General features: G+C 41.4%; 1 protein-coding gene across 2 annotated transcripts in view; it reads right to left on the bottom strand.

Annotated features, from left to right (window-relative positions):
- The window catches only part of pcsk5b (proprotein convertase subtilisin/kexin type 5b), an 85,843-nt gene that overhangs the window by 20,664 nt on the left and 47,822 nt on the right, over window positions 1–17,357 (bottom strand). For both annotated transcript variants that reach the window (XM_085294526.1, XM_085294527.1), the window contains exons 12-20: window positions 14,648–14,836; window positions 12,440–12,576; window positions 11,848–11,967; window positions 11,522–11,624; window positions 8,132–8,325; window positions 5,618–5,702; window positions 3,038–3,141; window positions 2,778–2,916; window positions 1,481–1,596 (exon numbers count right to left, since the gene is read on the bottom strand). In XM_085294526.1, the coding sequence (XP_085150652.1) occupies window positions 1,481–1,596; window positions 2,778–2,916; window positions 3,038–3,141; window positions 5,618–5,702; window positions 8,132–8,325; window positions 11,522–11,624; window positions 11,848–11,967; window positions 12,440–12,576; window positions 14,648–14,836 (1,187 nt within the window). The remainder of the gene's footprint in view (window positions 1–1,480; window positions 1,597–2,777; window positions 2,917–3,037; window positions 3,142–5,617; window positions 5,703–8,131; window positions 8,326–11,521; window positions 11,625–11,847; window positions 11,968–12,439; window positions 12,577–14,647; window positions 14,837–17,357) is intronic.

Here is a 17,357-nt window from a genome sequence, read left to right as displayed (position 1 = left end):
TATTGCAGTCCGGTGGAGTGATTTCAATCCATGTCAGGAGAGAGGGGAATCAGATTGAGGAAGGAAAAAAGAGAGAGAAAAGAGAGACAGAGAGAGAGAGAAAACAAAACAAACGTCACACAATTAGAAAATTGAAGATTTTTGAAATTCACAACGTGGTTTCATTTTGCACAACAACAAAAAAAAAGGGGACAACAAGTGGACCGCCAGTCTGTAAATCCTGTGAGCCAATTCTTTCACAACTCAACAGCAGTTCACATCGGAGCTGCAAATCAAAACGTCACCAGTAAGAAGCTGGAGCGGAGGGTGGGGGTTTAGGAAGACAGGAAACAGACTGAGTGTGCACTTAAAGTCCTCATCATTAACAGAAAGGTCACGCAGTAAAGATATTTTATCCTCGGAGCTTTATCTCATCACAAGCCGAGACTTCGTGGCCAAGGGTTCATTTTAAATAGAAGGTCACGGCTAGAGCAGAAAATCACAGGATTTATTCAAAGCCTCATAATCAGACCATCACATCAGAGGGGTTAGTGGGGGGAAAGAAAAAATAATAACGAAAGAAAGGGAATGTTTGCATTTAGAAGAGCATCAGCAGAGCATGCTCAATTTGGGGAGGAGAAGCCACAAGGCGTGGATGACAGAAAATGGAGAACACAACGTAAGGCAGGAGAAGATTGAGCAGAATATTTAAATAAATATAAAAATATATCAATGAAGACTTGGAAGGGATTTAATAATGTTTAGCAACTGAACAGTTATGGTCACAATCCACCCCCTTGAGTTATGGCATTAAACAATGGTAACGCGGGCCAATATTTTTCATCTAGACCTTTAAGATCTCAATGAAAAATATTACCACTTCAGCATTTTATCTTGTTGGACAGTTTTCTAAACTTAAGCCATAATAAACACATGATTTCTCGAGTTATTACCAAAATGTATTTGTGAGGTCACAGTAAACTAGTGCAAGACTTAGAAGATTTAGATATTGGAGGCCGAAGTGAACATTCGTGCCAAATCTCAGGAAATCCCTCAAACAGGATTGCGTGTTGCTGAGAATGAATGACCCCAACATGGAGCACAAGAAATACAAAGGAAAACATAAAAGAGCGCATAAGTAGATACTCAACAATCTTTTCTGCCCATGCGATCCAACAAAGTTCAGGAACCCAGGAAAGCACTGTGTTAATGTCATATGATAGAAACGTGTGAGCACGTAGTCCCAGAGAGGTTTTATATTAGTGACATGCAGGACATGGATGTAGAGCACAGAAGCTAAAAGCACAGCTTTGTTGGTTAGGAGCTACAGCAGTGAGCGGTTTCATTTAACGTGTTAGTTCAGAGTTCAAATTTCTTAAAAATGGCCGCAAGTGAATCATTTTCTTTGTCAAACTACTTCACCTGTGGGCCAAATAAAAACCATTCCAAATAATAAACAACTATCCAGATCATGGTATTGATAAGAAAGCTGACAACTCACCATCTTTGCAGATGGTGCTCACCACGCAGGCTCCTGCCTCCAGATTGTAACCACTGTTGCAGCTGCTGCAGTTTCTTTCCCCGGGCCCCAAGCACTCATAGCAGCTACTGTCACACCTGCCGAAGGGTGCGTGAGGAATTAGATGCTAGTCAAGGCAGCACAAACATTATTCCTGCACGCCAAAATCGGAAGTAAATCGATCGCTATAAAGGCAGTGATGAATGACACCTGTTAGAGCTCACATTTCAACTTTGTCAGTCTACAAACACCAGAACTATTAAAAGGTATGACTATATTAATAGCAGAAAACAACCCTGACGCATATATTATACTGCAGTATTAGACCTTTACAAAAATGGAAAAAAAGCTGTAATTTATGTAGACTCTCTTATTTATTCTCTTACTTTTCTTATATGTAATATTATTGGCCTATTCGGTTTCTGCTGGTGAGCGGTGTCTGCAAATGTGCCAAATTTCTGAACACAGAAAATCTGGAGGAGAAGATACCTGAAGCAATCCTTTAGGAGCAAGTGTTAGACACAGTTATCACATTTATCATCCCGCTAGTGTGAAAACATCACTTTCTGAGACAAATCTGAAGCTGAGCATGAAGGAATCCAGTACGGTAAAAGGGTCAAGTGGGCAATAAATAATTCAAGACGGGAAGGGAACATAGCAGGGAGGTAAGGCCATAAGAGGAACAGACAAGATGTCTGACGCTGTGGATGAGTTTCAACTAGCAAAGTAGTCATCAAACCATTGTCAATCATGGGGATATGATTATGTTTACGTGTTCTTTCCGTCCTCATTCAGGTTAACATTAGCGAAGGGTGACTCAACAGAGCCGTCTGTGGGAAAAGCTCACACAGCTTAAAGACAACAAAACAATGACGGCACCAAATGTCAGCGCTGACTGGCTCTGTGACTGTGGTTTACTGGGAAGTCCTTCATTGCAGGCTTTCTGTTCTCATTTACTTTTACTGTCATCAGTGACTGATTGCAATTTTGCTGAATTACCCCATTTGAATTTTTAAATACAGGTGTAGTGCAGCCGAGTTTTGATTTCATCAGATGTAGGTGCCCATCTTCAGGCTGCCAGCTCAGAAACCAGAAATGCACAGAGCAGGGAGAGAAATAAGAAAATAACAGCGGAGGCTAAAGTTAGGTTTAAGTTGGAAATTTGCACTTGCACTAGCAAAAGAAACTTCCTTGTTTATCTCTACAGACTGGAAAGTCGTCCCCCCACACCACCCCTTTTCACCGTGGCGTAGAGGTGTTGGCAGGTGTGCTGACTCACTTCTTACAGGACCTCTGCACCTGCCCGTTGTCTGAGGTCTGCTCTGACAGGTAGTAGCTAGGACTGCATGTTAAAACACACCGCCAATCCTCAAGTAAGTAGCCGTCCGCACACTTTGTGCACGCCTCGACTCCTGTGCCTGCAAGACACAAATGCATTTTTGAGCGTTACACTGGCGAATAGAAAATGTTGATCGTGTCTTTAAAACGCACAGATTTACTGCACATTACAAATGTAATCCTGCAAGCATTGCTTCCTACCTGCGCAGGTGGCACAGGCCCGGTGACATGGTTCGCAGGTCCTTCTGTGGCCGTTGTAGTAAGTCCCGGCGTCACAGGTCATCTGACACTTGTTTGCCTGAAGGCTGGAAAGTGAAGCGAAACAAGGCATTCGTAACTTTAAAGTAAAACCAGAACATCCCGCAGTAAAATCACCGGACATTAAAAAGCCTCATGTTTTCCTTTGTGTGGATGCAGTGTGCATCAAAGCAACATGCTTCTGACTTTTGCATTGATTTTAAAGGTGGCAGATGGTGGAGAAGAGGTCAGATATGTAGCAGGTTTGGAGGTTACAAAGTCGGCTCTGTGGAGTCACAGTGAGGACAGGTTGGTGAGCTTTGCTAAGCTGAAAAACAGCTGGTCCGCGTTAGCTTAGGTTTCCCAGAAACAATTTCGTCTGGTCCCGTCTTCCTCTCCGACTCCTAACTGAGCATTAATGGTGGACTAAGTGGAAGAGGAGAGACTGTGTGTGTCTGCCCGTGTATGTGTGTGTTTCTGTGGTCTCTGAGGCGTTCAGAGGAAATTATGGCCTACAAGTGTCCCTCCCCACCTCCACCTCTGGCAACACTATGCACTTAAAAGTTGGGTTCAAGACCACAGTATGTTTAAACACTTCACAAGTGTTTCTTTCCTGACCTAGCTGGAATTCCAGCACTTTAGAAACTATCCTCAGTCAGGTCAAATGCAGCTGGGTCATTTTGAAGAGGCTCCTGTGGAAGTGGCCAAATGATGAACTGAACCATGTCTCAATGGCTGGGTAAACGGTTCAGATCATAGCCTCTTCAAAGTAAGGATTACAACGCAAAACAGATCCTCTTCCTTTGGGTCTCCACATTACACAAGCTTATGTGGGCTTTAATAAGCCACTGACCACACTGGATAACTATCAGTTTACTCAATATGGATCCCAAGTGGATAAAAGTTGGGAAACCCTCGTTTCACCGGTTCACTGTACAAACCACAAAGTATACAATGTTCTGGAATAAAATGGCAGCACTTCTGCAACATTACAGTCAATGAGCACAAAAGGTTTTTATCCTGGAACCACAACAGTGATATTTGGGGGGGAAATCTATGTCAAATTTTATGTTCAAGGCTTATCAAAGCACAAAGCCCTTCATATGATACATATTATAGAAGCGGTCCATGTATAATGAACCACAACCCACTTGCGGTTCAGGAGTTAAAGCGAGTTGTCCAATAATCACAGCAGTTCAGTGGCTGTTCCTGTTGAAGCATCACTGAGCAAGAGTGTAAGAACGGGTGAAAAAGCTTTAACTGAGCAGTGTGTTTGAGACCAGCTAGTTTGTACGATTTTCTGACCACATTTAAATGTGAATGTTATATAAACAGACTCAACGATGGTGACAAAAAACATCCAACTGTTTGCAATGAGGGGCAAAATTTGGAGGTTTTCAGACCAATCTTTTCCTGTTGCAGTACCTCATACATTAAAACCTGATTAGTCAGATGATAATTTAAAAGCACTTAAGACAGAAGTTGAGTCCTGTTTACTTTCTGACAGTCATGCAACTGACCATTTTCTAAAAGAAGTTGATGTTCACATCTGATTGTCAGAGATTCTCACAAAACATCACAACACTCTCCTACTGCCCAACATCTTACAGCCAAAGCACAACCGTCACGAAAAACGCAAGGCAGGATTTCTTGTAATTTAAGTCGTTTTTAGGAATAGTTCTCCTGGTTTCTTGAAGGACATTTAAAGCTCTTCTTTGGATGTTGGCTGGCATTTGTTCTATTCTCTGTCGAGATGATCCCATACTGTTTCATTACTGTGTTTTTCTCTACACAGCTAACCTTTTACTGCACTGGCAGTGTGTTTGGGATCATTGTCATGCTGAAAAATACATTTACTGCCAATTAGATGCTTTACACTTCGTATTGCATTGTGAGTCAAAATCTGATGCTAGTCCATGTTTGAAATTAAATCAGTTTTGATAAGATCTCCAGCAATGAAAATGCATCAATGTCACCATGTTTTATAGATGGCTGTAGACATTTGTGTCCTACCTCTCTCTAGGCATCCTCCATACATATTGGCAACAATCTGAAGCAAAAAGTTAATTGGATTCATCACCCCATAAACCACTGATTTCGAATCCAGTTCTTGTGTAATATGTCATACCTGGCTGGTTAAAAAACTTGGCTTCTTGACAGCCACCCTTCCACTCAGACCAATTCCAATGAGGCTACAGTAAACAGTAGACGGATCGACTTGTAACGCCGTTACTTGTAACGCTGTTATTCCCATCACTGCTCATAGGTCAATATTAGGTGGCTTTAAACAACAACAACAATCATTCTTCTGAAAATGGTCAGTACAAGGCCTGGACTGATAATGAGTGAGAAAGCAAGACGTAAAGGAATGGTGGGTGGTCTAACACGAACACATTTTGCACAGTGCTACATTGACTTTTCATATGCACCTCTTTCACGTGATGACTAAAAAAGTTCAAGGCTGTGCTGTTTGTGAAAATGATTAATGCTTTAAACTAATCAGTGACTCTAGTCAGGAATTGCTCAACGTGGCACCCATCTTACCTCATCCCAGGTTTACATTCTGTGCAGATATTGGAGGCTGTACACTTCTTACAGTTCTCCTGACATCGCCTAAAAATGTTGGAATCTGGAAGACACACAGTGCGCGAGTCATACACAGCACATAATAGGAACCAGAAGTCTGGTTGCATTAAAAAAAAAAAAAAAAAAACAGCAGGGGAATAGAGGGGAAAGAGTGATGAAGAGTATCAGTTGGAGTCGAATGTGTGAGGAAGACCAGCGAGTAAAGTTATGAGAGAATATTGAGAAGAAGAGGCAAAAAGGACAAAAAAGGAAAAAAAAAAAAAGAGGAGGAAATCGAGATAGCGAGATGAGGGGTGAAAGGTTCTGTGGGGCTGAAAGAAGATTATAGTGTTGAGGGAGGATGGGAATCTGGATGAATATTTCAAAAGGCAGACTAAAGTCAATGACACGCTTTGACACAAAGCACATGGACTCCTCTGTAGCAATGGTGATTGCCAAAAAGTTATGCTAATAACATGTTTTATCATTCCCTGAAAGGACGAGGAGACTGTCAGTAAGAATGCTGGTTGGATTTTTTGGATTTTTAGGAATCCTTACAGGATGAAGGAAGGACATGAGCAGGCTACGGACTGGTTTCCAAGAAAAGTTGGACGATATGTTGTTGTGGCATTTTGGCTCAGAGCTGTAGGTGAACATTAGAGTGTAATTTGGCTCATCAATCAATATAAATTCTTTAGAAATTGTAGGGTTTTTAAAATGGGTATAAAAACCATCTGCTGCTGATTTCTACCCTTCTCCATGTTATATCAGGGTTTCTTGAATATTTTTGCATTTTAAACAATTCACAAAATGATTAATGATTAGAAAAGATTTAGTGAAACCACAATAAATAGTACAATCCTGGTCAAACGCTTTGTCATTTAGTATATATGCACTAATTTTAACATCAATAGCACAGCGAGCCTAGCTTACATTGGTTTATCCGTGATATGGTAACAAAATAACGTCAACGTTGCTGTCAGAATGTTAAAAAGAAAATAAACTCCAGTTTTCTTATTTAAAAAAAACAACAACAACCAAAAAACCCTCGGCTATGCTGCCATTCCAAAAGGGAAAATGTACCCACTACATCTTGGCCTGTTAAAATGTTATGATTAAACTTGCATCAGAATATCTCAGATCTGCTGCCAGAGACTCTCAGAGCTGCCAGGGCTTACACACTATCCTGGCAAATACAAAGACATAATTATAATATATACATAGTGTCAGTCTCTCATTTCTGGTTTGTTTTTATTAACAAAAAAAAAAAAAAAAACACTGGCAAAAATTCTGAACCCGTAAAGCGCATACTTTCTGTGAATACTACTGCACTACTGAATACTTTACATGCCAGAATTTAACACAGGAAGAAAAAAAAGAAAGGAAAAATGATTGTAAACCTAATCCAAGCATAATCTTCCTGCAGATCTGCTTTATTTCATGTTTTATTCCACTTTAATTTGACGTAGCCAAACGGTTCACTACCACAAACTTTTCAGTTCAGCTTGAATCAGCAAGTGCATTACAATAAACAAGCGGCTAGACATTACCTCAAGGGTACAATGGCATCATTCTGGTGTGGTGAATGAAAGCAGACTGGTGATAGTTACTGCTAAGGGTGGAGGTTTTTAGAAACCTCCTCCACCATTTACAAATGGCAGTGTATTTCTCTACAGTCGTAATCTAAGGAACTTCAGGCACAGATGATTGTGCAGTGGACACGGAGAATAACAGTGAGATTTTGGCATTTTAAGAAAACAAGTGCACAACAGAAACACAACTGAAGTCCCAAGAAACTTATAACAAAACTGTGTGACAGCCTGTAAATAAGAAATGCACAGCCACCGTGATGTGACTAATTGGTTTAAAAAAACCTGACGTTTTGAAACCGAGTGAAGCATAGATCTGAGTGAGAAACAGTAATATACTATAACACATTCCCTGCTTCTCGTTTATGTTACTCTAATGTTTATTCGGGGCGTTCGTGGCTCAAAGAGTTGGCAGTTTGTCTTGTAACCGGAAGGTTGCCGGTTCAAGCCCCGGCTCGGACAGTCTCGGTCGTTGTGTCCTTGGGCAAGACACTTCACCTGCCGCCTACTGGTGTTGGCCAGAGTGGCCGATGGCGCGATATGGCAGCCTCGCTTCTGTCAGTCTGCCCCAGGGCAGCTGTGGCTACAACTGTAGCTTGCCTCCACCAGTGTGTGAATGTGAGAGTGAATGAATAGTGGAATTGTAAAGCGCTTTGAGGGCCCCGAAAAGCGCTATATAAATCCAATCCATTATTATTCTACGAAACAAACAATGTGTTTTCTTAAATAAAATCTAAAACTAGCGACTGAGACCATAAACCCGTCGGGATGTTTTTTTACTTAGGGAGTCGCCCCCTGTTGGGTGTCAAAAAATATGCAGGATATGGCACTTCTGCAGTAGCTTTACTTTTCAGACCCAGAGGTTAGCCATGACAAACCCGGTGTGACCTGCGGGGAAACCTACCGCTGTCGAGGTAGAAGCCGTCAGGACAGTTGGCAACGCACGTGTGGGAGCCCTCGATGAGGTTAAAACCACTCCTGCATGTGGTGCACTGGTCACTACGACTACCAACACAGGTCTCACAAGAGGAGGAGCACTTCTTGCAACGTTTCCTATCATCACGGAAAAATCCACTGGGGCACTCCGATACACACATCCTGGAAAGAAAAGTCATTGAAGACAGGAAAAGTATTTACATTTAGAGCATTAGGATAACCTCCTTGAGATGGAACATGTCATTTTGGAGGTTTTGAAGACAAATATAAAGACAACAAAAAAAAGGTGAGGGAAAAAAAAAATTACAACCTTATACAAAGGTTGTAATTTTCAGATTGATTAGTCAACGCTGCGCAAAATAAGTGAACAGTTACACTCGGAAACATGTTTATGCAAGTTTAACACTCAGGTGGAGCTCAAAACATCAAAGCTTTTTTTTAAAAGAACTTCTTTGGATACAAAACAGGAAGACTTAGTATAAAAAAAATGAAGAATGGAAAAAAAGGTGTCATGAAAGCATGTAAAAAAAAAATCTATAGCACATTTTTCTTAAAGATTTATTGAGGCTGTGGTTTCCTCTGAAGGACAGCGTTCTTCAGCAGCAGACCAGTGAAGACCAAATCAAAACCAAAGACCGAAATGTAAAAAATAAATAAATACATAATCTCTGCAGCAAATATGATCTAAAATGCAATAAAATATCTGTGAAGTAATGCAAAAATAAATGTGTGCGTGCAGGTTTTACACAACGAACAGGCCAACATCTACTGAATAACTTCACAGCTCCTTAGCACCCCATCATTTTAACCCGAGCTCACATCCTGAAGTAATGACCTCCATAGAGCTAAAGAGCAAAAAAACAAACAAAAAAAAAAACGCACACACAAAAAAAAAAAGCGTGCACCTTCTGCCAAAAGACACACACTGCACGTGTGTAAGTACAAAAGACATGCTTTTATCCTCCAACTTAAATACATGCCTGGTTTGCTGAAATGGTTATATAAAAAGAAAAAAATATCTTTTGTAACAACAGCATGTACTGTAGTGTAACCTCTAAACCCAGGACACCAATTAAAACTTCAAACCTTATTTTGTCTCCGACACACTGATTAAACATGTAGAAGACAATAGAAGGGAACTTTGAAATTCAAACCTGAATTTAGGCAAGAAATTTGGAAAGCCAGAAGGGTGCGCATTCAAAATGTTGGCCCCCTGTACATGCCAACAAAGCTAACAGATCTAAATTCAAATGTGTACTTTATAAACGGTTACAAATATTTGCATATTATTATCCCTCAACAAACACCGATAGTTCTCTCAGAACCTAAGAAAATGTTTTTAAAATGTAATCGATTACTATTTACAAGCTGATAGTTTACCCTGAGAATCAAACTCAAAAATACATAAAAAGAAATTCCAAAGACCCCCACATCCTTTGGTGTATGTGAAGCATCAAACACGCATGTAGGGATGTAATTATCTGATGACTAGACGCTGCTGCCACCCCTCCTCCTTCCTCCAATCTTCATTCATCAATTGCTCCCTGTGGTGGCAGAAAAGGGCAGCACACCTCTAAAGTGAGCTAATGATAAGGCAGCACCTAAGCTTGCACATTCTCATGCACCTGCATCGGCCTGTCTTTTATTAGACCAGAGACAGGCCGACACAAAGGCAATTACTACAGACTTTGATCCCGGGGGGCAAGCACAAAATGTAGACACATGCACAAATTTACAGTCACACACGGGCTTGTATACACACAATCAGACTGACGTGGTGTAATTAATCAGGCCACCATCAGGAAAGTTTCCAAGCTCACCATGTAACAGTCTCCGTATATAAAGCACAGTGCAATGCAAAGCTTCCAAAAACTCAGTAGCCAGTTCTCAGTTCTTGTTTTTCTCTCTCAGATTTACTTGTCAAAACGTAGAAACACTCTTTTTCTGGATTCACATGAAAATAAATAAATAAATAAAATGCACTAAAAATAAACGCAGATGTTAAATTTCTGTAGGTTTCCTAATGATCAAACCCAATCACACAAAACAGGCTGGCGAACAGATGTTTCTCTGAGGTATGTAAACAACTGAAATGTTGCCTTCGGCTGGTTAAGTCTACAGATCGAGGGATTTGTATGCACCAATGTTCACTTTACCTTTGGAAAACTATCTGATTGAAAGCCCCTCAGCTAATATTGATCCGTCTGCTCATTGGACCTCTTACTCCTAAAAACGATCAAAAGACGAAGCAACTGCTGGGCCAGACATGGGTTTTCCATGTGTTGCCTTTAAATTAACAAAGGAGATGGCTCAAATGGCTCTGTTGGAGTTCATTAAACAAGATTTTTTTTGGCATTGTGGGTCATAGGGTTTGAGCTGATCCAAGTAGTTCTAGCTCCTAATTCTACAACGAAGAACATAAAGGAATAAAAGTTTTGCCAGGACAATCATTCAATCATTTGTTTTTTAGTCTGTGATTAGTTTTGTTTATTCATGTGTTGAAATCTTTTATCTTCTTTGTTAAAAAAAAAATCTAAGAAGAAAACCCAACAGTAAGGCACTTTTCCACTGCTCTCCTATTTAGCATGAGGTTGTTGCCACAGTGGATAGTTCGATACGTCTGACTTAGCACAGATTTTATAGTGGCTGGCCTTCCACCCTCGATACTCTCATTTATCTGTGCTTGGGTCTGGCACTAGGAGCATACAAGCCCGTGAAGTCACTGAGGCTGGGTTCTTGTCTCCTCCCGGTCTCGAACCAGGGTTCTTTCACATTTAAGGAGAATGTATAACCAGACTATAACTAGATGGCAACCACTTGGGTCGAATCCGTGAGTGCAAAGAGACACGTGTGGACATGTTACACTCATCGGTGGAGACTTACTGCAACATGTAGCAAAGTATTTGCAAACCTTCACCAATTTGCCTGAGAGTGACTGCAGTCGAATACGGCTGACTCTGCAGTCATCCATTTTTTTCCAAATTGCAAGGACTCTACTGTCCTAACAGACAGACAACCATTTACACCCAGATTGACACCTTAGCTAATTTAGAAATGCCACGTGATGCATGTGTTTGCACTGTGGGAGAAAGCTGGAGTACCCAGAGAAAACCTACATGTGGAGGGGGACAGCAACAGAGTCAACACAAAAAGTAAATCCCTATTCTGGACCCAGGACCTTCTTGCTGTGATGAGCCAGTACTACACAAGGCTAAAGCACACCATGTAAAGCTTTTCTGGCAGAAAGTCAAGTGGCGTAAAACAAAGAGTGATACAGTTCGATTCTGAAGGTTTGATTTTGAGTAGATGTATACACTCAAGGAGCAATATAACTTCTGACAATCTAAAGCAGTCTGACCTGGTGTTGTTCTTGAACTTGAGGAAGTAATGAAGGCAGTTAATGCAGTGGTGGGGTCCAGGACCCCAACAGCCATTCTCACTGCATTCAGAGTCACAGGGGCCTGGATTCAAATACAGAAAGAAAAAGGGGTTTCAAGTCTTATAGCCTCTTAAAATGATCTATTTTAACTGATTGCACTTCAAAAGTACCCTTAAATCACAAACTACAATACTAATATTTTGACACAACAGCAGGGAAGTAAAAAAAAGGCAATGACAAATATGTTACTAAAGGCTGCTATTGTCACCAACCCTGCTGTGGGCGGCAATGGATTTATCACTTACCAGGGTACTCCTCTGGGAATTCCTCATCAAGGTCTGCAAACTGAGGCTTATCTATGTGCCCAGTTGAGTACGGGTGCACAGAGGTGCCATACAGCACCAGTGACCACTCCTTTAGCTTGCCTGAAAAGACAAGATGACATTTATAAAAGTTATCCTAAATAGAGGTATTTCGTTATCTCCTTGCGGTGGGTAAATTGGGGTGTTCTCATATTTATATTGTAGAGTTACTGGTATAATCAGGTCACACTATAAACCCGACTACATTTTTACGCCCTGCATTTTCAGAAACCACTGCGAAACGTTTTAATGATACCCAAGGAAAGCTAGGTAGTTTATATGGCATTACAGTGACTGATGTAACAGCTTTTAAGAACCTACTACTCTTCATCTGAGACAGTAAATTAGTGGGTAATTTCAGTTACAAAATTCACGGCTTCCCGAGCAACATGCATGGCCCTGATGGCACTTTACCTATTCCAGAGAAAGTTAATGGCTCTTCTGCTTCTTCTGTTGCCATAACATAAAAATCAATGTTAAAAAAAAAAATGAATACAACATGATTCAGTTAAAGAAACTATTCACACTGTCATACCAGGCACTTTCTGGCTGCGAAGTTGTGAAGGTGAGTCATAGATCTCTAGGACCCAGTCGCCAGCTGCCTTCTCTCCCCAGCAGTGGGTGGTCATAAACTCCCAGTTCTTAAAACCCTCCATGGAGTGATCAAACAACCTGTGCATCAGAAGTACACACAGTTACAAACACACAGACACTTATCGGATGAGGAAGTGTTTCAAACACTGCAAATACAAGAGCAAACAATCAGAGCCTTTAATGAGCTATGCGCAGTGTACAGTACTGAGATTTACTAGAGGCTAAGTAAACCTGTGAAAACTCTGAATTCTGATTGGTTGGAAGATGCTGATTCACTTTTTATGAGCAAAAACTGTTGATAAAGTGTTGTAAACATAAACTCAGTGGCCACTTTATTTGTTACACCTTGCTAGTACTGGATTGGACCTTCTTTTGCCATCGTGGCACAGATTCAACAAGCTGTTGGAAACATTCCTTAGAGATATTGGTCCATACTGACTTGATAGCATCACACAGATGCTGCTGATTGGTTGACTGATGTGAATCTCTTGTTCTACCGCATGCCAAAGGTGTCCTGTTGGATTGAAGACCATTGAGGGCATTTGAGTGTAGTTAATACACTGTCACATAGAAGAAACTGGTTCAAGAGGATTTATGCTTTGTGACATTATTCTGTTGTAAGCTGGATAGATGGTACGCTGTGGTCATAAACCAATAGGCATGTGGTGTTTAAATGATGCTCAGTTGGTACCCAGGGGTCCAAAGTTAAGAACCTGAGGTTGAACCATTATTACAAAGCAGAATGATCCATTTGCATTCCAAATTCTGACCCTACTCTAAGTCAAAGAGAAATTGAGACTCATCAGATCAGGCAACATTTTTCCAAATGTTGCCGACCAATCTACTGCTTTCCTATTTTGATCCAGCTTCAATTTCCCATTTTTATCTGACAGTAGTGGCACACAGTGTGGTCTTCTGCTGCTGCAGCCCATATGCATCAAGGTTCAATGTGCTGTACATTCACAGATGCCCTTCTGCATATTATGGTTGTAACGAGCGGTTATTCGAGTTGCTGCTACCTTCCTATGACCTTAGGAAGGCAGTTCTCTCAAAGAGCTCCCACTCACTGGATATTTTCTCTTTTTCAGACCATTCTCTGTAAGCCCTAGAGATGGTTGCGTGGGAAAAATTCCAGATGATCAGATCAGTTTCTGAAATACTCAGACTGCCACAAACAACCATGCTACGGTCAAAGGCACCTTTATTCCCCATTCTGATGTTCAATTTGAACTTCAGCAGGTCGTCTTGCTCTTGTATACATGCCTAAATGGACCCAGTTGTCGCCATTTGATTACCTGATATTCGATATTTGTTTTAACAAGCGGCTGAGCGGGTGTTCCTATTGAAGTGATATATTTGCCACTGTTCAACTGCAGGTAAACTGTAGATGGTAAACACCAAGCTTCAGCTTGAGGTCTTAGAGCCAACAATAACGACCAAAGATGGGATAAAACCATGAATATATTACAGTTAAGTGATTTTCACATAAGCTGTTTTTCACATAAACCACATGATTTTTTTTATTATCTTAACACATTCCCATCTGTTGTCAGTTGATCATATTTTTCCTAAATTAACCAGACAAACTGTGGGGAGTACTCCACAGCAGACCAATGAAAAAGAGGTCTTAGCTGACCTAAAGTCCGGCGATGGTATTAATTTAATAGAAAATAAACAGATGAAAGAATTAATAACTGAAGATCAGAAACAGTGTACTTCAGCCCATAGAAGTTGCAGATACTGCTGTTAGGTAAGGAGTTTAATTTGATTTTCATTCATATTCAAATTAATTTTCTTTTTAATAGAAATACTCTGGCACTGGCAGCCCTCATCATCATCACACAAACTTCAAGCTGTTCCTGTCTGTTGTGGCACTCAACTGCATGCTCTTTGGTTGTAGTAAGTGGACTTTGGACATATTCAGATAAACATGCAACTATATGAAAGGACGTGGCAGGCATGAGTCAGAAAAACTGGTGGATTGAGCAAGTTTTTTTCTGAAGAGTTTAAATTATACAAGTGAGTCCTATAAGATCAACGTAGCTTCAAGCTAAAAAAATACATAAAAAGAAAGTGAAAAAAGTGATCTTTTATTTCAAGTTCATGAAGCTGAACCTTTGAAAAAGATCATTCACAGTAGCTTCTGTACCTGTTGGCAAGCAGCTGAGACTTTGTCCCTGAGGGTGAAGTCAGGTTGATTGACAGGTCCCCACGGCGAGGGTGTGTAATCGTGATGCGTACGACCACATGCTCCAGGTAGATCACGTGATGGTTGGGGTTGTCAGTGCATCCTGTCGCCTTGTACACGGACCGAACCACGTGCTCTGGACGGATGGTTCTGGAGGAAAACAGAGTGTAAACATCAAAAGAACCAACATGCTGCAGCACAGTTTAACTACTTTAAGTTTTTCAGAATCAGAAAACTTTGTTATTCCCAGAGGAAATGATGTGGTCACAGCAAGGACAGCAGTGAACAAGTACCACTATCACAAAAAAGCTTCAATAAAAAAATATACACAATATATAAAATAATAATATAAACTTGCAGCTGTGGCGTCTCTCTTACCATACTGACAGTTATTTTCTCTGCAAGGGATGTGCAGGATTTATCTGCCCAATATCACTCTACATGAACTGAGGCATTTTAAACCTTAGACTGTGGCCGTCTCCATAGCGATACGGCTCTAATTGCCATGACACAATTAATGTAATTATAAAGTTTCACTTCACTTCTTTTGATTTAACCTCCGAAAACCAAAGGGCATGCAAAAAAATAGAGAGAGAAAAAAGTCCATATTAATATTTCTCATTTCTTGAACCTCACTCTGCCAAAGAAACCAAGAACCTGAACACGATAAGAAAGACAAAGAACATTATTTGTTCGGTCTGCTATGCACGGCTCAGCAGCAGAAAGCTCACCGAGCAGCCAACATAAACATCCAATGGCCCCTTGAATAACATCTGTGCTATGATTTAATAGAGCAGCGATACAGCACCAAAACCTGGACGAGTCCACAAGAGGGGACAATGAAAACCATCTTGCCAGCGCAACACTTTGGAGAAAAGGAGTCACACATGGAGCAGCTGAGCCAACTTAACACATCAGCTCACTGCTGCCAATGGATTACATGCAGCGTTTACTCACTGGAAAGTAAAACATTACACTTTCTTCAAAACATTACAAAAATGAGTTACTAAAATAATTTCTTGCAGGCTGGAGGGGGTTGAGAGAACAGCCATTGAGTTCTGTTGTTTGATTATATATTGAATAGAATAGAATAGAATAGAATAGAATAGAATAGAATAGCCTTTATTGTCATTGTACAGAGTACAACGAAATTGGAGTGCCACTCCCTTGGTGCAAGTTTCAATAATAAATATAAATGTAAAATATAAAAAGTACAAAAAAAAAAACAATCGTAAGTACTCAAACAATAGTATGTACAATATATACAGGATAGCAGCATTAATATAATGACAGTATGAATAGCAGCATAATATAATGACAGTGACGGTATGGAATAGGTTCAATTGTTTTTGTGCTTATTTACTACGGTGATAGCTCTGGGAAAGAAGCTATCCCTGAATCTGTTTGTCCTGGTTTTATGTGACCTGTACCGTCGGCCTGACGGTAATAGTTCAAACAGTTGGTTGCTGGGGTGAGAGTGGTCCTTGATGATATTGCCAGCTCTGCTGAGGTACCGAGAGTTTGCAGTGACCTCCAGGCTGGGCAGAGAGCAGCCAGTGATCTTCTGGGCTGTGTTGATGACCCTCTGCAGTACTTTCCTGTCTGCAGCTGAGCACCCTGCATACCATGTTGTTATGCCGTACGTTAGGATGCTCTCTATGGTGGCTCTGTAAAATGTCACCAGCAGCCTCTCCTCCAGGTTGTTCCTCCTGAGCACTCTCAGAAAGTGGAGACGCTGCTGGGCCTTTTTAACCACCGCTGTAGTATTTGCAGTCCAGGAGAGATCATCAGAGATCTGCACGCCCAGAAACCTCATGGAGTGTACCCTCTCCACACAGCTCCCGTGAATGTAAAGTGGGGCCGGGTCTGCTCTGCCCTTCCTGAAGTCCAAGATAAGTTCTTTAGTTGTCGTGGTGTTCAGTTGGAGGTTGTTAACTGAACACCACTCAGTCAGTCTGTTGACCTCATCTCTGTAGTCCGACTCATCCCCCCTTGAGATGAGTCCAACCACTGTGGTGTCATCCACGAACTTTATGATGGTGTTTGAGAGATGGGTAGGGGAGCAGTCGGATGTGTAGAGCGTAAACAGGAGGGGACTCAAAACACATCCTTGTGGAGACCCGGTGCTGAGTGTGATGGTGCTGGACCGGTGGGGGCCGAGTCTGACAGACTGTGGTCTATTTGTCAGGAAGTCCTTGATCCAGAGGCAGATGGGGGTGGAGAGTCCCAGGTGAGACAGTTTCTGGACCAGGATCTCCAGGATGATATGATTGAATGCTGAGCTGAAGTCCAGAAAGAGCATTCTCACATAGCTTCCTCGGTGCTCCAGGTGACTCAGCGCAGTGTGGAGCACTATGGTGATAGCGTCCTCGGTGGAACGATTTGTCCTGTAGGCAAATTGGTGGGGGTCCAGAGTGGGAGGCAGACCGGCCCTGATGTGCTGACAGACCAGTCTCTCAAAGCACTTCATCACTACAGGCGTAAGTGCAACAGGCCTGTAGTCATTTGGGCTGGCCACAGCTGTCTTCTTGGCGATGGGGATGATGGTGGAGGTTTTGAGGCAGGGCGGGACGGTGTTTGATGACAAGGAAAGGTTGAAGATTTTAGTGAAGACTCCGGTCAGTTCGTCAGCACATGCTCTGAGAACCTTTCCATATTGGAAACTTTTTTG

The sequence above is a fragment of the Mchenga conophoros genome, linkage group LG12, assembly GCF_057382185.1.
Source record: "Mchenga conophoros isolate Kocher_MC1m ecotype Shallow Benthic linkage group LG12, M_conophoros_male_GT1.1, whole genome shotgun sequence".
In the NCBI taxonomy this organism is placed as follows: domain Eukaryota; kingdom Metazoa; phylum Chordata; class Actinopteri; order Cichliformes; family Cichlidae; genus Mchenga; species Mchenga conophoros.
Note: the sequence above shows the minus strand (reverse complement) of the source record. Positions and strands in the feature narration are given on the sequence as shown.